The 22,845-nt window shown below is 35.6% G+C and overlaps 1 protein-coding gene across 1 annotated transcript; it reads right to left on the bottom strand.

Annotated features, from left to right (window-relative positions):
- Nucleotides 1-640: 640 nt before the first annotated feature.
- On the bottom strand, nucleotides 641-20,408 carry LOC104531914 (tax1-binding protein 1-like). Its single transcript, XM_010176957.1, has 4 exons — nucleotides 20,206-20,408; nucleotides 5,990-6,092; nucleotides 2,401-2,588; nucleotides 641-834 (listed from the first exon to the last, which is right to left on the bottom strand). The coding sequence occupies exons 1-4, from the start codon at nucleotides 20,380-20,382 to the stop codon at nucleotides 655-657; spliced, it is 648 nt and encodes a 215-aa protein (XP_010175259.1). The 5' UTR covers nucleotides 20,383-20,408; the 3' UTR covers nucleotides 641-654.
- Between the last annotated feature and the right edge of the window lie 2,437 nt (nucleotides 20,409-22,845).

Here is a 22,845-nt window from a genome sequence, read left to right as displayed (position 1 = left end):
TTTTTAAAACGCAGAAGCTTAAAAATAGATTAAGTCCAACTTTTCTGTGCCTGTGTTTATAATATTAGATTTCCTCCTTACCATATATAGAATTCCAAATTAAGCCTGCTTTGGTCTAGGCTAAATTTATATTTTCACTATCAATTAACTCTGTAAATTCATTTTTAGGTTTGTGCTGCTTTTCCCTTTTAAAATCTTCAGACCTTTGTGAAGATTTTCACTCTTTGTATGCCCTGGCAGTACTATTCTCTGTTAAGTCTTGATCTTTGCTTTTAATACCAAATTTTTTTTACTATTTTCAATACCTTGAGTTCTACGTAGTTATTCCTTAATGGAGTTTTTTTAAAAGCCTTCCTCCATTTTAAGTTAATGTAAGCAAACTTTAACTATCAACTACTTTCTACTATGAATTCCACAGTTAAATGTCAAACATCTGGTAACAATTGTAATCTATTATCTTACCAAGCCTGGTACCAAAAGCCTTAAATATTTTAACCATTTTACGACATAAAAGGAATAGTGGCAGGAGGTTAATAGGAACTGACCTACTCTAGTGTAAATGTCTATCTAAATGCTTAGGGGTTTTGATAGTTGATTTTCACCCAGTTTAACTGGTTCTTGAAAAAGAAGGACTACAGATATTATGAGTCAGCTTTAATCAGTTAAACAACTAACCTTTTGCTCTGTTTGCAGTTGGTCATATCTCTGCTTTTCATGGTTAAGTTCCTTTTCCAGTCTTTCAACTTGATCTCTGAGTTGTGCTGTTTCCTTTTCCAGAACAGAAGTTACTTTTAATAGTTCTTCTTTTTCTTTTATTATTTTTTCAATTTTAAACTGTAAAAACAAAAGCATTATTTTTTGGTAATTTTTCTCCCCTTCATTCCTATCAAATTAGTGGATAACAAATTACCCCAGTGTTTAAGCAGAAGCACAAAATGTGAGTCCTCTGGCTAGGTTACTTTATAGTTTTCCCCTTATTCACAAATTTCTGAAGTTTTATTGCTCTAAATAATACTACATTACAATTAGACAGTACACTTTGCAGTGTCTTGATTTATACTCAAGTTTTCCTTCCTTAAGTAAAGTGCCTTTACTGTTCCCAAGTGACAGCAACTATGGAATAGCTAATTATGATGATGACAAAAAAAAACCCAACAAAAAACAAACAAACAAAAAAAAACCCCCACACACATAGCCAAAAGTAAGGACTGGCACACGAATTACAGCCTTTCAATACTTAAAAGTGGGCTTGTAAGAAAGATGGGGACAGATTTTTCAGTAAGGTTTGTAGTGACAGGACATGTGGTAATGGTTTTAAACTAAAAGATGGTAGATTCTGACTAGATATAAGAAAGACACTTTTTTACAATGAGGGTGGTGAAACATTGGAACAGTTGCCCAGAAAGGCAGTAGATGCTCCATCCCTGGAAACACTCAAGGTCAAGTTGGACAGGGCTTTAAGAAAGCTGATCTAGTTGAAGATGTCCCTGCTCACTGCAGGGGGGGTTGGACTAGATGACCTTTAAAGGTCCCTTCCAACCCAAACCATTCTATGATTCTGTTAGTCCAGATAATCAAAAAGGTTTGAAAAAATATTTTTCTTTCATTTTAGTACTATGAGTACATATCTGAAAAGCAAAAATATCCCAGATGTATCTCTGTACTAAGTCTCTTACCCTTAAATTTTGAAAACTGTAAATCAAATACATGCATGTATGTGCCTAGATGCAACTCACAAAAGGATAAAACTCATAGAATCAAGTTGGTTTGGGTTTTTTTGTTTGTTTGCTGGTTTTTTAGGTTTGGTTTTTTTTTTTTTAAGCAATTTACAGCCTACAAAATATCCACAAGCAAATGGAAACATCTTGACTCTGGATGTAGGCATACAAGTCTAACCACATCCATCTAGCAAAGAACATGATACACAGAATACTGCTTTACATAAACAAGAACTATTCTAACATACAATTCTTGGGCACCTGCAACTACTCAGCTTAGTTTCTAGGGCTCTTCACTTGTGCACAAACAAAAGTATACTGGCTCTTTTTTGATTTCTTCCCCTACAAGAAGCACTATTTCACACAAAGGGTATCTTCCCCTCTCCAGTTAGTTGGACAGTACAGATGTGAGAGATGCACAACTATCTTCTCTCTTACCATTTCCCAGCCTATGCTTAGGGCTATACCACACCTGTAACTAGTTTAAAATCTTTACTAATTTAACCTGCAAATGTTCTGAACTCTTATCAAATACTGGAGAACAAGACAGAAGTATGTATATATTAGACATACATATATAGGTTTTCTCCTCTTGGTTTGTTCTTCAATACTATATCCTGGGAGTGTATTTATATATTAAAAAAAATAAGAAGATAACATTTTAAGAATTGTTTAATCAAACCTCAAGAAGTCCAGCTTTTGTGGTCACCACTAACATATCAGAGTTTCCTTCGTCTTCCATAGTGAGCAATTCTTCAATAGGGGAAGAGGTACGAAACTGGAAAGGTGTGCTTGCTCCACGGATTTCTCCTTTATGAGTCACATAACAGAACTGATAAAACTCTCCATCATCATTTGGTAGATAATATCCTGTCAAAATAAATTCATATTTGAAGAAACATCTTACACAAACATACAGGTCTCCATCTGGACACAGATTATCAGATCACGTTTGACTTATGAATTTCATGCCCATTACCTCAGTAAGGCACAGATAAATCATGAAAACATCAGAAAGGAAAAGTCATCCTATTTAGTAACTTTCATCCCTCAACAATTTTCTCCTAGCTTTTAAGACAACCACCAAAACCATGTCAGGTAACAGGTGCCATATGTACACATCACCTTACATACCTTAGGTAATAGCTGCTATTTATGTGTTTATGAAACAGATAGAAAAATTAGCAGTAAGATGCCCCAAAGCTGGATCAGGACCACATTATTATGTACTGTTGTACAATCACAGAACAAAGAGTAAATAATTTTCTGGCCTTGGAATAGCTATACAACCAAAGATAACAGACAAAGACAGAACACGCAACCACAAAACACCTGCAACTTTATCAGGTTCAATTTTTTGCATGTTTTTTGTGGAGTAACCACAAATTACTTTGGTTTTTTTTAAATGCTGAAGCACAGGAATGCTCTAAATGGATGACACAATATTAACAAGCTGCAAACATGGAGGTGGCAGGGAGGGAGTTTAAAAAAGAGCTTATCTTTCAAAATAGAAAAAAAAAAAATTCTACACTTTGCAAGGTAAGAATAAATCATCTTTCTTGTAGCTATGTAATACTGCATGCTGCTAGCAAATTATTTCAGAATAATTTCTGTGTGACTATTCAACTCAATTGCTGCCCAATAAAGCTTCAACATCAAGTCTCTTACAAAGCCTGGATTCACATAGTAATATTTGTGGATGTTCAACAATCATTTCCAGAACTAGTGAGATTTTTACCTTTATTTGTAAATGCAAGAAACCACGCCTTACCCAGTTTAACGGTAAGAAAACCAATGGGTTTTACTCAGAACACTTAATTATCAGATACCCTAGCCAGCTTGACTATGATACTACCATAATAAATCCTCATCTAATGTTCAATCCAGCAGGTGATATCACCAATTTCTGTTCATATTTCACTACAATTCAATCTGCTCCCTTTCTAATTTTATCATTAATTTCTATTCACCAACTTTTATTCCAGATTCCTGGAAGACTTTCCCAGTTCTCTTAGCTATTTTTCCTACAAATAGTAAAACATTACATGCACTATACAGACAGCACTTTTATCAAGCACTTCACGTTTCCATTAGTCTTATATTTTATTAGCTGTAGCTTAGGGAATAGCATAAGATTCTGTGCTTTCAGACCCAACTACATTCCTATATAGCACTGCAGTTCAGTTTACCAGATTCAACACTTAAATAAGGTAACAGTATGCAGAAACAAATTCAGAACAATCTACTTTGCAACTCCAACAAGTTTTAATATTGGTTCAGAGAAACTGATCTTAAAACTACCTAAAGTCTTTTTCCATGTACCCAACATGTACTAGAGATGAGATTCCTGTACACCTACCTGATCACAAAAAAAAAAAATTAAAGCATGCTGCACAACATTGACTATTTATCTCAGTTAATTAAGCTCCTGTAAGCTCTACTAATCTCATCTCAGCAGCGCTAAAATACCTTGCCAAACACAACTGGGAGACTGTCTGAATGGAGATTAAATCTGTCAGCTCTATAAAAGCGGTGGATGGTCTGCATGGAACGTAACAGATCAGACAGAGTTACCTGGTCTCTTCATGTGTGGTAAAACATCTAAGTACAAAGGACTGATAGTGGCACATACAGTCCTGGGTTTCTAGGTCATGTTTAGTTTCAGTCCAACTCAATTTCATTCATTCAGTGAACTTTGGTAACTTTAAAAGAAACTAATGACTGCCTTCCAGTTCCTACAGAGCACACACACTCCTCCACAGATTTCACGGTCATTAAATGGTCAGATCACATGGATCCGATCATTATCAAAAGTACCAGAAAAAAATGACTTGGGATAAGAGAAAGAAGAGTGAACTCACCCAAGCTAACACTACTTGCAGCTTTAACAAGACAACAAGCTAACACAGTAATCATTTCAAGACTTATTTTTCTATATATTTTAAGCAATAAATACACACACACAAAGACTAAAGCCAACTCTGGGAAGTAAAAAGGAACTTAAGATGGTACATAAAAAACTGCTAGCAAGCAGAAAAGCATTAAACAAGTTTAATGGAGGTGCTCTTTTTACATGGAAGTTTGAATATGTGTCGATTTTTGACAACTGTAATGTCCTGAGGTAAGTTCTGCACACTGACTACATTATACAAGTACCTCTGTCTCCATTTTGAACCTGTCATTTGGTAGCTCACATCAATGGCTCCTACTTCTTTAAATATGAATAATGGATAATCCACTCATGTCAGGGGAAGCCGATTTTAGAGACATCTGTCATTTCTCATTATTTCCCTTTCCCAGGCTGAAAAACCTGGCAGAAGGAAGTTCTGAAGGACACCAGCTCCAGCTTCTCACTCAATAAACTGTTGTCAGCACCAGTCTGAGACTACTGTGGCTGTTTCTAATCAAGTGTGTGGAATTCCCATCCTTCCAAACCACGGATACCCATTCAAGTACTGTACTACTCCCTCTTGGTAAAAAAGTTCTTCCTAATGTTCAATGTAAACCTCTCAGGCCCAAATTCATGGCCATTGTCCCTTTTCATATTTAATGAGAAGAGTGTGGCTCTGTCATCTTTAACTCCACACCTTTACACAGAGGCTATTTCTTAATTTTGATCTTCCTTATTGCACTTTATTCATTTGATCTACTACATCTTTTTTGAGACTGGGAAGGGGAGGGAGAAGACCTGATCTCCACAGAGTGTTGAAAATGCAGTTATACTATAGATTTGTACAGTGATGTAACATTTCCTGGTTTGTTCTTTATTCTTTTCCTAAAAACATCAGTCTTTTTCATCAATTCCTCACCATCAAAAGGTCCTCTGCAGCTCTCTGACAACTCTGAACTTTCACCAAACCATCATCTACATTATTTATTCTTTGGCAAGAATCGCTTTACTCTGAGAATGATGTTGGAGTCCAGAGAGCAAAGATAATGTAAAGAGATGTCAAGATTAAAAAACCTGCTGATTATTAAACAAAGTCATTTTCTGTATCTGAATAGCTTCCAGCAGAGCTTCTCTTCCCATAAGTCATTAATATCGTCCATTACTATGTAAAAACACACTAAGTAACATACGTCCCCTTACAATTTCCTTAGCATCCAAAATAAGACTGCACTTAACACAGCAAAGTATGGAAAATTCTCCTCCAATTTATGTTTGTAAAAGTCTAAAACTGTTACACAACCCTCAGCACTGTAATGAACAGATAAGTATTTAAAAAGCTGTGTAGGCTGGAAAATACAGGTAGATACTGTTTTATATTCACCTTGAAAAGTCAGCACACAGTTAACAGTTGATCCTTCCACATAGTTTTCTGGCATAGGTGACCAAAGAAATGTGTAATAATCTCTTGCAGTACTCCAACCAACCTAAAATAAAATAAACCACAACAAAAGAAAAAAAAAAAAAAGAGAAAACATTAAGCAGAAGAATTTGCTATACACAGTTAAGATACCATGGTCTGGCCTTTACAACACACTAATATGCATATTTCTGCTTCAACATGCAATAAAAAGATACTTAACAATGTTTACAAATCAGGATTATTTTAACAAGCATGTCAAAGATTTAGCATGAATTTTATTAAGCTTGTTACCTAAGGCAATAAATGGGTCTAAGGCAATAAAAGGGTCTATACAAATTAAAACACCAGATAGTTTTCACTACACATTAAGCTACTATTTGGTACATTTATTTTCTTCTATAAAGATACATATTAGTATATTAAAATTACAAAAGGATTGATTCTGAAGTTTATAGTGAGATTTTCTGAGGGTAAAATCTGCCAATGCTGACTATTTTGTGTCCACAATCCAACATGCTTATCAGAAAACAAAAAGGTGGAAAGAAAAAATAGTGCATCTTCTCCTGAAAAGGTCAAATTTGACAGGGCTAAGCCAGCATTTTTTGGACAACTTCTGCAATACTGAAGACCAGCATTTCACTGGAATGCTAATTCTTCCATGCATACATGCTATGTCTGCAAGAAAAAAAAAATTGCAAAAAAACCTAACTCAGCTAAGTTGGTGCAGTCTTCCCACTAACTTCAATAAACATCTACTTTCAGACTTTTTGCAAGAGTGCAGTTCTGTATAGGAAGAAATGCTGTCCTCTGAAGAAACATATTGCAACAAGCTTGAAATACATGCATCTAAACCTGAATCCAAAAGCAACCACTGTAAAGCAATGGATATTAATGACAGCATAATGGTAAACGGGAAGAACAAATATATCTGTTTATCTACTGACTTAAAATACCAAAAACTTTGTCAAATGTATGTTATATCAGGAACTGGGTATAATGTCTTGGAAGAGTTAGGAAGAGAAAAGGGGACAAATTCCCTACCAGTTTCTATCAGGTAAGACAGCATTTCAAGAGGAAAAAGAAAAAACAAACAAACAAACAAAATTAAGTTACTAATCATGACTTCTATTACTTCAATAGAAAAGACTTCTAAAGCTTAAGTTCCTACCAAATCCTCCTTTATATAGGATACATCGCAACAGTGCATTAAGAACTGATTTTTTAAAGAGTTGTCAGCTTTAAAAAAAAAAAAAGAAAAAACAAACCAGACATTTAGACAAGCAGTGAGAACAGCAGAACTGAAAGTAATTCAATAGCAATTATATATGTACACAGGTATACACTTCACATATGAAAATTAATCTGAAGGTATTATTCCATAGCTGCCCATTACACTTCTTCATTTGGTATTAACAAGTGTGGGAAAAGCTAATGTTTGGAAAAAAAGAATGGGTCTGCGCTTTTTATATTCTTAAACAAGGATGAATGACAGCAAAACCAGATTAAACTTTCATTTCGATAACTACAGTACTTCTTCAAAGCAACATTCATTAGAGAGAAGCAGTGCAGACTCCTGACATATCCAGCAGAATGGAATCACCCACTACATCTTAAATCTATTCTTGGCCAAAATTTTGAAAATTTCTGTGATATATCTACTATCAGGGAGCTCTTAAAGATGTAAATTAAATTATATTTCCTGGGGTTGTTATTCTCAGTGTTAAATCCCTCAGAAATAACAAGGAAAGTTCCTCCAGTTAACTTGAAGGGGAGGTGAAAGCAATTTTTCCTTGATGAAAGTTCACAAATTTGGAAATTTTCACTTTAGCCATAACTTCAAATCCAACTCAGATGTTAACATCCCTTTTTTGCTGAATCTGCTTTGACCTCAGAAAAGGGAAGCATATACCATTAAATGTAGTTTTCAATGAATGAAAAGTCCCCATCTTGTTCTTTTTAATTTCAGAAGGGAAACTAATTTACTACGTCCAGAACAAATACCGTATAGAACTGAATTAATCTTTTCATCCTACTCTAGTTTTCATTTCTGTTTTAAAAAAAAAACAAAACAAAAAACATACACACACTGATTCTGATGCTACTTGCCCAAGTAAAATAACATCTTCTGATAATTAACACTTTGGAAAGCGTAGAGAGAAGGAGCAAAATCCAGTGAATATAAAAATAAAAATGGTCCCTTCTGATTCAATAACCAAAAGGCATTTTTATGACTGTTACTTTACCTGTAACAGTTATCTACATAAGAATTTTTTAAGGTCATTTAAAACTTTAGTCATACTGATATAAAAAAAAAAAAAAAAAAATCAGTAATTATATAGAAAACCATTAACTCTCCTGGCTTGTTTTCCAGCAGGTGCCATGCTTTCAAGTGTGACTCTAATCTGTGAGCTACTAGTAAAGACAGAATTGTGACACATCAAGAGCTAGTAGGCGATACCCTGGGAAGTTTACCCCACACGTATTTTCTTCAGCAATTCTTCCTATCTCCCGTCACCCATCATCTGCTTCCTCTACCAAAGCTCCTCATCTTACAGCCTGAGGGTACTGAAAATCCAATGATTTCTTAATGGGCACATGCAAATTATCAGCAGGTGTGGACAACCCAACAGCTCTTTTCACTGCACAGGATTCCAGAGGATGAGGGTCTTCCCTGCACAGGTAAAATCATGACAATGCAGAGAAGGGAATATGAACAAATCTCATCTTCCTCACAGCTGCATACATTTAAAAAGGGAAAATTTGTGTATTATGCATCAAAGCAAGTTCACTTAGTAAAATTATTCAACGTTTTTCCTATTTAACAATTACTATCATTAAAACTTTTATAGGATTCTTTCTCAGATGAAAGAAACAAGAAGCAAAACCAAAGTAATGATATGTGCAGAAGAAAAATACAAAATTAAGTAATGGACGCTCCAAGTCTAGGATCTAGATCTTTAAAAAAAAAACCTATCAATAGGTTTTAATGAAACTCTTATTTGAGTACTTTATATCTTTCAACAATATTCTCTTTAATAAACCTAGTATGAAGTACGCAACAGTTCAGAAATACAAAATAAGCCTACACAGCTTCCTCTATGGCAACAGATTATACTATCACAGACATGAGACTGTAAACACACATTGGATGGCTCAGCAACAATCTGAATGTGGCCTTTGACCAAGACATTTCAGCTCAGAAGGAAAACCAATAGTTGCTTAAAAATAGGGTTAAAAATATATACAGAAATTTTAAGATTGCTTAGGGGAAAGGAAATAAAAATTGAGATAAACTAAAACTAACGGCAAAAGCTGCAGACGAAATCAACAAAGAGTGAAAAAGATGAAAAGAAAAATGTCAACACACTTGTCAACAAACCCACAGTGATTCTGTATGAAAACCAAAACAAAACACTGTAGCTCTGGATGCAAAACGAACAGCATCCTCATCATCATCAGGCATGTTAGCTTGGAAAAAATATTTCCATTTTAATGAAAAGAATCAGAAAAGCTAGACTGTTTCTCTGACTGCTGATCAAAGCAGCAAAACTTACTGCCATTAATATAGAGTATCTTCCAGGTGAGTCTCTGGATGGGGAGAAGATTCCATATCCTGGCCAAGAACACAGTTGTTGTGAAGACCTTACCTGGACTACACTGACAGGAAATAAAAATGCTATCTAAGGCAAATGTCCATGAAAGGTGGTTTTGTCGTCTTTTTTGTTGTTTCTCCGTTTTGTTTGTTAATTAAAAAAAAAAAAACAAAAAAACAGCAACTGGCCCATACAGTTCTCCTTGGGACACAGTGAAAAAGGGCAAGTTGAAGCTTTTCTCATAAATGTAAAGGTTTGTGCTTTGTACATCTTCCTGGTAACAGTACAGGATTCAAGAAATCAGATGATCCAACAGGTAGCTGTTGAAAAAAATTTATAATCTTACTACTGAAGCTACAAGCATATTTAATGATATTAATAATTAGAACTTAAATGCTGTTAAAAAAATAGAAATTAGGGGGAAAATGTGAAAATCCACACTTAATTCCTGTTTAGGACTCATGTGAATTTACAGTCCTATTTTGCAATGAAGAATATATTCTGCTATAATAAAATGTGAAACCAAAGTTTAAAAGAAAAAAAAAACCCCACAAATCACTTTCACTAGAATGCTAACTAAAATGACATGCAAAGAACCCAGATACAAATACTTTTATAATATGCCCTTGCCTTTTTAATTTATACTGTTAACTGGAAGAGCATGTGACTAAAAAAAAACCCCAAAACAACCTACTAAAAAAATTATCAAGTAAGACTTTCAAAATTAAAGCAACTCAAGTGAAACAGTATCTGGATCAAAACAGCTACAGTCTGTTGTACTAAACTCAGCTGAAATTCCTATAATGAAAATAACTTCACATACCAATTAAAAAAATAATAATAAAAACTACTGCCATCTACTAACATAAAACCAAGTTCCAATCTAATTGCTAAAGCTGAAACAAATGCACACTAGTACCTTCTTACCATCAGAAATCTTAAATAAATGAGAAGTTTCAATGGGACACACTGAAACTTTCTGTGAGACAGGAGGAGTACAAGAGGCTCAGTTTACTAGTGTAATTTAAAATGTGGCACGGGTAATGGCACACGTTACAATACCCACACACAAACACTACAAATTACACAAGAACTCCAGCAACCTTCCGAAGTTCAGAGGAGAAAAAGGAGAATGACCTGCCAACCTACACAAAAGACTTCTTGTGAATTCTGAACACCAGTTCCTGATTGGATGCATTGACAGATGTGCTGATACCATTACTTTTTAAGGAATTCATAGAAAACTCTGAAAAAACTTTGCTTAAAAACTCAAAAATATTAATGTCCCTATTTCTTAGACAAAAGAGCAAATTAAACTTAGATGATGCAATTTGCCTAAAACAACAGGAAAAAAAAATAATTCATGTTATAACCAGAACTAGAATTAACATCTCTGCTACTAACTTAGTATTTAACACACTCTATTGTCTCAATTTCTCTACATTTAATTGTCAAAAACTCCACTGAGAAATCCACTTTGAAATTAGAAAGCTATGCATAAATTCCAACACTCTTGCTTTCCAGAGGTTAACCAACAGATCAGTAATTCAGAAACCAAATCCCACTTCCACCTTCTTAGCCTATTTTTAAACCAAAACCATTATCTTTCCTACAAACAAGTCATCCAGATTACGTTATTATGTACAAATAATGTGTTAATCAATCCTCACTTTATTTAATTCACTCTCCATAAAATTGAAAGCTTTAATAGGCCATTACAGAGTAATCCATTCACTATATCCCTATTTCCTACTTTTGAGCAAAAAGGCTTATTTCAATTTAGGAGATTATAAACTACTTTTCAGTTACATAAACCAACTCAGTAGTTGCAGTGGAAATGTTGAAGTCTGGTAAAGGTGAAGATTTCTAACACCAAGTACTCTGCAATTTGGCTGGGCAAGTAGCAACAAGTCAACTGTCCGCAATAGTCATACCAGACGGGTTTTCTTTCTACTACTAAGTAGGTATGTAGTCATCATGAAAGTTTCTTCTTCTCCTATACTGCCCCACACACACAAGCCCCCTTCTTACTGAAATGCCACACAGTGCAATTAGCTTCCCCATATTTGCATTTCACCCACAGTACATTTTCACAAAATAGCTAGGAGAAAATTAGCTGACCAGAAAAATAAACGGGGGATTGGCAGGGAGCACAATTTCTGTGCCTGTCTGTATGCCAATAATAAGTTATCAAACATATTACTGAGGAAAAATAATAACCGTGTTATTTTGCTCTATCTTTTTTAAATTTCATTTGATTTATCTTACAAGGAATCTAAGATTTTCTAAGAAGAAAGCTCTGCCTTACAACTGCACAGTGTTTGCAGTGTAAAAAATATTTCATACTTAATTTTTAATTTCTTAAGTTTCAGATAAGCACAGAAAATAACACTACTCTCTTTTTCTATTTTGTTCAATTAATTTGTTTTTATAATGCCTTGGTAAAGCCAGTCAACTCAAACTTCAGAGAAAGTGCTTTAAAGAAACACTACTGTAAGGGACAAACAAGAAGGACGTGTACCTGTTGGAGCACAAAAATGATCAAAGGGATGAAGCACCCCTCCGATGAGGACATGCAGAGAGAATGGGGGTTGTTCAGCCTGGAGAAGAGAAGGCTCTGGAGGGACCTTACAGCAGCCTTCCAGTACCTGAAAGGTGCCTATAAGAAAGCTGGGGAGGGACTGTTCACAAGGGCCTGTAGCAATAGGACGAGGGGTAATGGTTTTAAACTAGAAAAGGGCAGATTTAGGTTGGATATTAGGAAACAATTCTTCAATATGAGGGTGGTAGATCATTGGAACAGGTTGCCCAGAGAGGTAGTGGAGGCCCCATCCCTGGATATATTCAAGGTCAAGCTTGATGGGGCTCCGAGCAACCTGCTCTAGTAAAGACTAAACAAAAACCCAAAAACTCGTCAGACTAAAAATTATGCCCTTTTTCTAATTCAGAAGGTAAATTAAATATCTTAGAAAGTAATTTGGTAAAGAAGCAAAATTACAGATAGTAGATAAGGTTTTGGACATACATTATACAGTGTAATCATTACTGACAACAGTAAGTCAGCAGCCTTTACATATTTCACATGGTAAGAAACAGTTATTTTGACTAAACCACAGAAAACACAAGTGTCTAAGCAAAATGCAACTGGGCTCAGTATCCTAGGGAGTGGTTTCTCCACAGCAGGCTTCGTTTGTGCCATAACCCTGAGTTCAAGTAACACTACTTGAAAGTCACAGTAGTGCTAGCGCTGCTGTAGCCTGTAACAGTCTACAAAAGGCAGCTATAAGTAACAAGTTCTTCTAAGTCAATTTACAGATGGAAAAATTAAAACACCCAGGGGCAGTGAAGCTCATACTGGGCCAAATTACTGGTAGTTTACCGTTAACACTGACATGCTGCTGACATGATACACTTTTGAATGCATGCATCATCATCAAATGATGATATCTAGATGCCCATTCTGAAAGAATCAAACCATACAAAAAACTTCAGAACATGGACATAAGGAAAAATACTAATTTAAGTATTACGTCTGCTTTAGTAACATTAAGGCACAGACATCACAAAATTAGTAGACAATTGTCAATGTTACAACCTTGGGGATTTTGGTATCTTTGTGATCACCTTGTACCACATGCAACTCTTACCTCAGTCCAAGTCATTTAAGACTTCACTTCAGACATGACCTCGTTGCTCACACTGAGATAAAAATTTGTTATACATCAGGAGCCCTAAAGCTGAAACATTTTGGGATAGAACATGGCTGCAAGGTACTCATGGCCCAGACCTGAAGTCCATCCCTGCTGAATGTCACAAACAAGTCCAGGCAATCTTTTAACTTAGGCTACCAAGAACATATGATATTTGTTGCAGTATCAAGGCACTATCAGGATCCTAACCTATTACCATCTCTCATTGGTTGTATTTCTGCCTCATAATCCAGAGGAACATGGCAAAATGACATTGACAGAGTGCCTAGACCATAGGATCAAGTTTCTCTCTTATTAGGTATAAATCAAAGTAACTATCAAAACAATATGAACTGGTATATATGTAAATGACTGTCCAAGGAAGTGTTGTGACAGATCAAAACTTGAAGAGATAAGTGTGAAAATGTATTTTTAAAATGGTGAGCAGGGTTTAAGCGAAATATTCATTTGCTATTACATTTAATGAAAACTATATATTAGCACAACCTTTTACTTCAGAATTGTTACCAACTACTGACCATTTTGTTATGTCAATTCTGTCTCTGACCACACAAACCTACCATAGCAAATACTTTTATAAAATTAATGACACTTGGAATCAAACATCAAAATTTATTATCAACGGTAACATCAGGTAAATTCAGATCATCACTCTCTTCATCTAGTATAGAAACAGAGAACAAAACTACCATGGACTTTTTTTTTTTTAAGAAAAATATTATCTGAGTTATTTAAGATATATCTTTCCAAAGAAGGTAAATCAGAAACCAATAGAATCACTCTAATTTGTGGACACAGCAGTACTCAAAACGTTCTGAATTCCAATAATTCTATTCCTGACTATTTTAACAACAGGACATACTGTTCACTACACATTCCATTATCATGCCCTGACATGCAGTGATGATTCCATGCCAGAATTGTATTTCAATATGCACATGGTCAATAACACATCCAGCTGTTGCACTATACTTCACAATGATCTGTATATATGGAAGTAACTGGTGTCTTAAAAAAAATAAATTAAAAAAAAAGTCAATCTACAACCAAATGAGGACACTGAAATGAATCACACAAGTTGTACTGTTATTTGCAGTCCAAAGGAGACTAAATAAGCCAGAGTACTAAACAAAAACATATCTATATTGTCTGGATACAAAACAACCATCAAGCTATTTCTTAGGTGTCCATCAAATCCACTGTTAAATTCTGTTACAGAGGTTTTTGACCACAGACAAGTTAACAAGAGGTTTGCTATAATACAGTACATTGAAAAGACAGAAATGAAGTTGCATGCAAAGACAGGTACAGCACTGATGCACAAACAATAGCTCAGGTGTGACCTCCTAAATCCTTTCAGAGCAAGCAGGGATTTCTTGTATTCAAGTAAGTTACTAAAATCTTCCCAGTCCTGGTTATGCAGTTTTTCCCACGTGTTAAGTTACCAGAACATCAGATCACCATTTTTAAGTTGTAGATATTAAAAATGTGGACATTAAGAAAGAAAAAAAATTCCTTTTCTTCTCTATGGGTACACTGAGGCAGTCAATACCAAAGCATGTCTATAACTTAAGTAAATATCCTAGAAGAATGCTAATGTAGATCACTTTGAAAAATATACCAACTAGAACTGGGGAAGGGAAGTGTTTTGATGGAATAGTTAATGACACAGCAAGACCAAAGCCATGAGCTTAACGTATGTAAGATTATCTGCCAACATTGCAGGTCTTTCCAGCATGCTGGCCTCAGCAAAATTAAATCTTGATAAACCCAGAAAGTATTATGATATATCCCACAAACCCACACTTTTAACACTACTCTCTTGAAGCAATATCTTTATTATGCCCATAACATTCTTTCCTTGAGCATCTGAGATGTGTATTAAACCTGTCTCCCCTGTATAGTGAACATCTGTCAGTCCTACTCGCACACATATGCCCTACACAGAGGTGTAAGCACTTCTTCCTAAAAGCCAAGCAGGCTTTTCCAAACACTTTTGCAAGTCTGGACATCGTGCATTAATAACACAAAAAAGATCACGTGGCTATATGATTACTTCACTTTATCGTGAAATACAGTCACGAGGTGTAGACTTCCCCATCCGGACTTTAGGACCACCTACCAGACATACCATTTTTGCAACCAGATGTAGTGCACATATTAATTATTTTTCCTCATTTCAAAGGTTTAGATTTGGATTACCCTAAGGGCCTCTTCAGATTTTGATTAATCAGAGAAGCAGAGAAGAATGAAAAGCAGACACCGGTCTTAGATCATTCTGGGAGTACAGATCTCCCATGAAATCAAACAAAAATGATAAGCCTTCTCCCCTCTGACTCCACACTAGGAACCATCAGGTTCTTCTGCACAGAAAAAACTGCTTGAAGAGGGACTCCGGCTCAGGATGTCCATGTACTAAACTAGTAGGTATTTGTAAAACTGCCTTGTTTATTTTTTTTTCCTTGGTAATAAGCAAGGATATAACTGATCACAATCTTTTGGCACTTGATTACAGATGACCCTCCAGGATGTCACATAAGCAAAATGGAACAGTAGCAATGAAAGACAACAGACTTGAAGACTGAGTCAAAGCCTGTTTTTAAGCCTCTTGTGGAGAACAAGGAAGAAAGACAAATATATACAAAAAGAATAAAAATTATGCATATTCAGAACTTCTGCTCTGAAGGGTAACATCATCCTCATTGTTGTACTCCCCACCCCCTTCAACTTTTTGCCAAAGGTCCAATATCAGAAGTAGTGTAGTCTTCTAGAGACGCTCAGTTTGTAAGAAAATTGGTATATCTGAAACAATTCTCCTATAAGCAACATTACTGTTTCAGTTTATGAACACTGGGTTGGCATTTTTTAAACAATAGAAAATTACTCTATTTCGAATAACTTTAAATCTACTACTACCACCATGAAGTGCCTTACACTCAGCATTATAAAAGTTCAACATTTGTCAACTTAAATCATGCTGGGAACAATAAAAAACACATTTCATCTACAGTACACGCAGAGAAGTTGGTAGAATCTGTTACATTTTAGAAGAATGGTTGTTTGTTTGTCAGTTTATTTAGTTCTTTGTTATAATGCTGTATGCCATAAATCACTAGCTCAGGTCTTAAGTTCTAGACTTATTCTACCTCCAAACAAGACCTTTTTGGTGCCTCTGATGGCAAACAAAGAGGTCATACTTTATCTTGCCTTGGCTCCCTATTTTAAGTTGTTTTGTAAATAAACAGCTGCAAACATTAAGGAACATGCTGTGGTACCATTCATTGCAGTCATTATCTTTCCACAGAAGCCAATACTCAGTGATGAAAGTGGAATACTCAGTAGACACAGAAAACTAGAAACTTTCCTAGTGAGGAAGGGAAAAAACTCACAAGCATTAAGTCTGCAAGTGAAAAATTATGTATATCAGGTGTAAAAGACTGATATAATTAAGAGCAAAATGAACTTCTGCAATAAATACATAAATGAATAAATTATCACAGTAAGACACACAAATAAACTCTTACAAGCAATTCATGGCTCCTACCAAGGATTTCATTTCTAACATCACTTTTTCGCATAAGCTGCACAACACTAACAACAACTACAACAATCACAAATGCAAATGTATGTGAAATAAAGAGTCTATTAGATATGCAGTGCATACTGTAAAAACATTTTAAAACTCACAAGCTAGAAATTAAGAGTGAGTATATGAAATCAGGTTTTGTTTCTGGAATGATTAGCTCCATTTCCATCGAAAAAGGAAACAAATTGACAAGCCAAACCCTGAAAAGCTGCTCTTCAGAACACAACTCTAAAAAGATTTGAAAACGAAGCTTCAATTCTACATTAAGCAGCCAAGCCAATAAAGAAGGTGTAGCCCTGTTCCCACACACCTTCCTAGTTCACTTGTTTCCATCACAGTGATGCCAGTACAGTTGCCCATTGCATCACACAGTGATCAAGCCAAAGAACCAACCAGTTGTGAAACAAGGTGCTAAAAGCTGGAGGAGGAGGATGGGCTGTATTTTTCTGGAAGATCACTTCCCTGATGCGTTTCACTCCACAGCTGCACAAGCAGCTGGGACTGGCAAAACAAACAGAATAATATAAGAGTACAAATAACCACTATCTATTCATGGCTGCTGAAAAATTTACTTGGACTTACAACTTAAATGAAAACCATTCACTTAAAAAGGTACCTATAGATTTTGTTCAGTTCAATAAAAAAAAAAAAAACAACAAACAACTTAGCTAACCAGTTGAACAAACACAAGATAGAACACAGTTGAAGCCACTGCCCCCTAAAACAGAAAAAAAGTAAACATTAGAACAAAAACTAGCACAATGTTCACATGGGGGAGGGGGGAATCTTATCCCATAATTATTTTCTATACTAATCTGAAATTACCACTAGATTTTTTTTTTTTTTGGCAGAGGGTTTTTTTTTGTTTGTTTTTAAACTAAGTGCCTTTTCCCCTCTGTCCAGTACTATTACACCACTAGTAACTTTTTTTCTGTGTAATTCCAGGCAAAGGTTAAATGACACCAGCTTGAACAGGTTTGCTTTCTAAGCAATTTATTCACCTCAGAAATACAAGGTGGATTTCTATTCCCTCTACATGAAGAGACAGTGAATCAATGCTTTGAGTTCTCTCACAGAAGGCTCGCTTTCCTTGCATACTAGGCCCATACAGAAGGTCCTTAATTATTGTTCTCATAATTACTCTAGATTTGTTTGGGATTTTTTTTAAATGCTGAAAATCAATTTATTAAACATGCATCACATCCTTCTTAAATGTTTTAGAAAGGTAAATGATAAAACCTCTGCCTGTTTCATCAGTTTTCAAACCACCTCCAGGTGGCTTGTTGATTGTCCAGGAACAAACCATTCTCTAGAAGTCACTGATTTTTACACTCAGACCACAGCATAGTACAATATCTAGTTTAATAACTATCCCAAGATGACTACATTTTCACAATTCCTTTCACTGTAAACATTACTCATACACATACATATTTGTAGACACAGATACAGTTGGACAGCTGGCTCCATTTAACTCACTGTACTGTAACTACACTAAGACAACTTACTCGTAACACTTACTCAGTATAAACTGACATAGTCACGAAAAGAAAACAATTTTCATCCTTTTCCCATCTCGCAGTGCTTCCTTCCCCTGTGTTAATGAGAGCTAGGTGAACTGGAAATTCAGATGGGGAATCCCATTAAAAAATCCAGCCCCAAAATGTTGGTCTTGACCTGATTTGATTCATCACACAAGAGCTTGTTTCACACAAAGGAGAGGAAGCACAAGAAATAAGCAACCTGTGTAAAAGATGTTTCTTTCAGCAGTAGTACTACCTTATGTCAGCTCAATGTGTTCCTTAAATGACTGCCAAAGCTGTATTATCTGCCACTGCTAAAGCAGAATAAACACTCATGTCTCAATAGCTAACGAAATCCATCATCATAGTCAAGATGAAATCAAAGATACCTGTACATTGTACACAGTATTTTGGGTAGTCACTGAAAAACTGTTTCACACTTTTTATTTTTATTTTCCTAATTATTATTTTTAGGGTCTTGTCCGATTGCCTCCCTCACTCAGATCAACAGACAAAGCCACAACATTCACTTCTCAGGTTACCTTTACATATTATGTGTAATACGAACAGCATCCTCTTTAAAGTTTTTATAAAGATTTTTGTAAAGTGTCATTAATGCCATTAACTAAACATCCAAGTGTGCTCAGTTACACTACTTGCCAAAACTTTGCAGGTAATCAATTTTATATATATATACACATACACACACACATTTTTAAAAACTTCCCACTAGAGAAACACGACTGTTTGCAAGTTAAGGCCTTCCTCACAGAATTTAGTGACTATATAATCATTGCCTATAGCATTAGAAATGCTTCTGCATTGTTACAGAACACAGTACTTCTATTTTGCAGAAGATGAATTTATCTTGAATAAAGACTAACAATCCACTTGTGATCATACAGTCCTGTTCATTGTAATCTGCAGATTACAGTGAAGTCAAGCATCTACATTCTTAAACAGTGGATAGTTCTACTGGAAAGGTCGTCCAGCATCAAGGTAGTTTGTTACCTTTCTCCTTTCCCCACTGCCAAAGCATCACTTCTTTAAAGCCTGAATCAAAACATCTATTAACCACTGAAGTAAAGAATTTAAGCATCATCTACTAGGAGCTATAATGAGAAAGAAACATAGATCAAGATCTTAAATAGAAGCAGATTTAAGAATTAATCAATTTCTAATCCTATAAATGAAACTTTATTAAACTTTTAAAAATAATTCCAAATAAATCAAATCACTAACATGAGGCAACTTAGATGTGGCCTCATCCCTCCTCCTTTTTTCAAGGGTCTATTTTGAATAATTTTAGTGATCTATACTGTTCAGCCTGTTCTAGCAACAAAAATGAGCCAGGGATGTGGGTCAGGATATCTCCAGCTTAGTTTTTGTTCTTCCCACAAACATTTCACACTTACTCTGGCTCATACTCATCATATAGTCCTGTTCACAATGTCACTTTGTGCCCACATCTCTTCTCAAATCATCTCCATTTAATTCTGCACGACACCACCGCATCACACCTTCCCTTTACTCCAGCAGACTTAAAGGGTACTCATTCCTCTAGTTTTGATCTCCAGTTTGACCTTTGTTAGAAAATTCACACTTTTAACAGCAGGAACCAATACATCACTCAAGTGATGTTCCACTTAAGTTTATGAGAGAGCTTTTACTGTTACTGGAAATTTTTTAATTTTTTTTTTTTTAAACTGGTAAGAGAGAAGACAGTAAACATTTGAGAAACAGCAACAGAACAAGCTTTACTTACCTTGAAAATACCAACCCAGTCTTTCTGATGAGGATGGATAAACTGGGTCAGAGTGTAGTGACACTCAAGGTGTGTGTTCGGAAGATAACTTTTTGCCACATTTTGAAAAATCACATGTGCAAAATTGGAAGTCTGCAAAGTGTTAGCTGAAGACATAACTTCTTGAAAGGATGACATGACTGATCTGTAACAAAATTGCAGAAGTTGCTACTTCAATACAGTGGAAAAATCAGTTAAGTTAAAAAAATTCATCTATTTAAAATATACAAGACAGAGAAATCTAACAATTGGTTTCTCTGTTCTGAAAACAGATAGCTATAGACCAAGTCCACCAAAGTGCACTGCCTCAGCGTCCTCCAAAACAATCACCTCTCAGAATCAAAGGGCAGTCATTTCAGCAACAACATCAAGACAGAGAAAAAACACCACTTAGCTGAATTTCCCAGTATTATATCTCAGATACAGTGACAGAAAGTGGGAAATAAAAGCAGTGGTTTGAAAACAAAGCAGGGTTTTAACTTAAGGAAATATTTTTAACAGTTCTGGATGTGGCAGGGAAGGAAAAACAAAGCTCTGTAGTTTTCCTACTTCAAATTTTTCTCAGAATCTGTACTGCTCAGTGCTTTTCACAGCATTTTTATACATGAAGTTTTTCTTCTACTCTCAGTAAAAGTAACAAAGTTCCATTTTAAGATTTTTTAAAAAGCAAGAAAGTTTATTTAAACAGGAGTGTTTTGCCCAGGTTTGGGTTTTAGGGTTTTTTTTTTTTCTTCAAAAGAGTTCTCTTGCCCCTGTTTACCAGTCTGTGGGCATCTTTTACTGTTCTCATTGTAACACATATGCTCCCAGCCCTGCATATTTAGCTTTATTACCATAAACAATGGACTTCATTGACGGCGGGAATATTTAGATATGCATGCAGTTTGATGGATTAACACTAATCAGTTGGACTGCAAAAGCTTTTAATCATGGTTTCCATTCACCACTTCATTCAGGATACATAGTGCTAAAAATTACAGCAATGCAAGATGCTGCACAGGCAGAACACAAACGTCCCTTCCTCAGATTCAGCAATATCCATCAAAAATATAAGACAGGCAATTGAGAATTTTCAACTGTTTGATTTCAGCGTACAACCACAAGTTTGTCAAAACAGTTGATATTAGGAGGACTGGGGCCTTATATATCTAACACATGCCTAGAAAGAGGAGCCACACTATTCTTGCAATTGCTATTAAAATCATTTTATACTGAACAAGCAAATTCATACCCTGAATGAGGTAACTGTCAAGTGTGTGACATAATAAATTACTTTCATTGAAAATACACGTGGAAACCAGTCCCAAAAAGGGACAGGCTACTGCAAGTCTCAAGAAGTTCAAGGATTAAAGGCTGTCTATGTATATCCTATAGCCTTTCAACATTTCTTTTCACCAGTTAAAAAATAAGTAGCAAAGAGCTCATGTTTTCTGCAATAAAATGCACTCTGAAGTAAACAGCTATTCAACATTCAAAACAAGGAAAAGGTAAACAGGGATTTTTTAGGTTTAAGTCCTCCATGTTTTAAGCTTATTACTGCCCAATTTAGTGTGACACATGAAGTATGTACAGGCAGCCATAACATTATTTTAATGTATCAGATGTTAAATAAAAAGCAATTTCGTACCCTGAACACCACAAGTAATAAGATAAAATGCCAAGCTTGTTAAGATTAACAGTTATAAAGGACAAAAACAAGAATTTACAAAACCAAGAAATTGAGTAAAGATCAAAAGACAGCTTTGAAGACACAATAGGGTACACATAAATCCTGTCTGTAATCTAGCTTTAGAGTCCAGAAGAGCGTAGGAAATTTTATGGCATACTAAAATCACGAAAACTCCCACACCCCTCAAAACAGAGGACTACATTTAAGACATCTCTCAAATCCATTCTGAACTATAAACGGTATGAAGCAGCAGTTTCTACAATTCTAAAAGAAACAAAAAAGCTTTTATTTCAAGTGCAACAAATTCAATCATTTCTAGTAATTCAGTAGTACCTGAAGCCAAATAATACTGACATGAAACAGACTGTTTCAGTTTTCATTACTCATGAAAAGTACAAAGAGTAAACAAAGCATTAATAAAAAAAAAATAAATTAAATAGACCTACTTTTAAAAAACTTCTTAAACTGGATAGTTTATTCTAAGCACGTGTTACCAAAAAAAAAAAAAAAATCAACCTCAAACATTAATTTCTGCACACTGGTGGCCAGCTTCCACAGCTGAGCTTTAGTGGAACCAGTAATGGGAGGCTGGTTTCCAAGCCCAAAGCACAACTACAGCCAAATCTGAACGTGTGCAGACCAGCAGAATCATCAGGGATTACTGTTCCCCAACAGGAAAATCCCCGGAGCTTAGGTGAAGCCGAGATCTACTTACAGTTCAAGGGTAGTTTAGGGGATGCTGGGTGTCCGCTTACCTAGCTCACAGCTACCGGCTGGGAGAGGGCAGGTGGAGGAGGAGAGGAGGAAGAGCTAGGCTGGGGCTTCCTTACTGACACGACAAGCGATTCCCGGGGGAGGCTGAACGACGTGTTTGGTTTTACGCACCGAAAGGACGGAAGGAGGAAAAGCTCGTCGGGCAGGAAAAACAAAAG

The sequence above is a fragment of the Antrostomus carolinensis genome, unplaced genomic scaffold (genome assembly GCF_000700745.2).
Source record: "Antrostomus carolinensis isolate BGI_N321 unplaced genomic scaffold, ASM70074v2 scaffold19010, whole genome shotgun sequence".
Lineage (NCBI taxonomy): Eukaryota > Metazoa > Chordata > Aves > Caprimulgiformes > Caprimulgidae > Antrostomus > Antrostomus carolinensis.
Note: the sequence above shows the minus strand (reverse complement) of the source record. Positions and strands in the feature narration are given on the sequence as shown.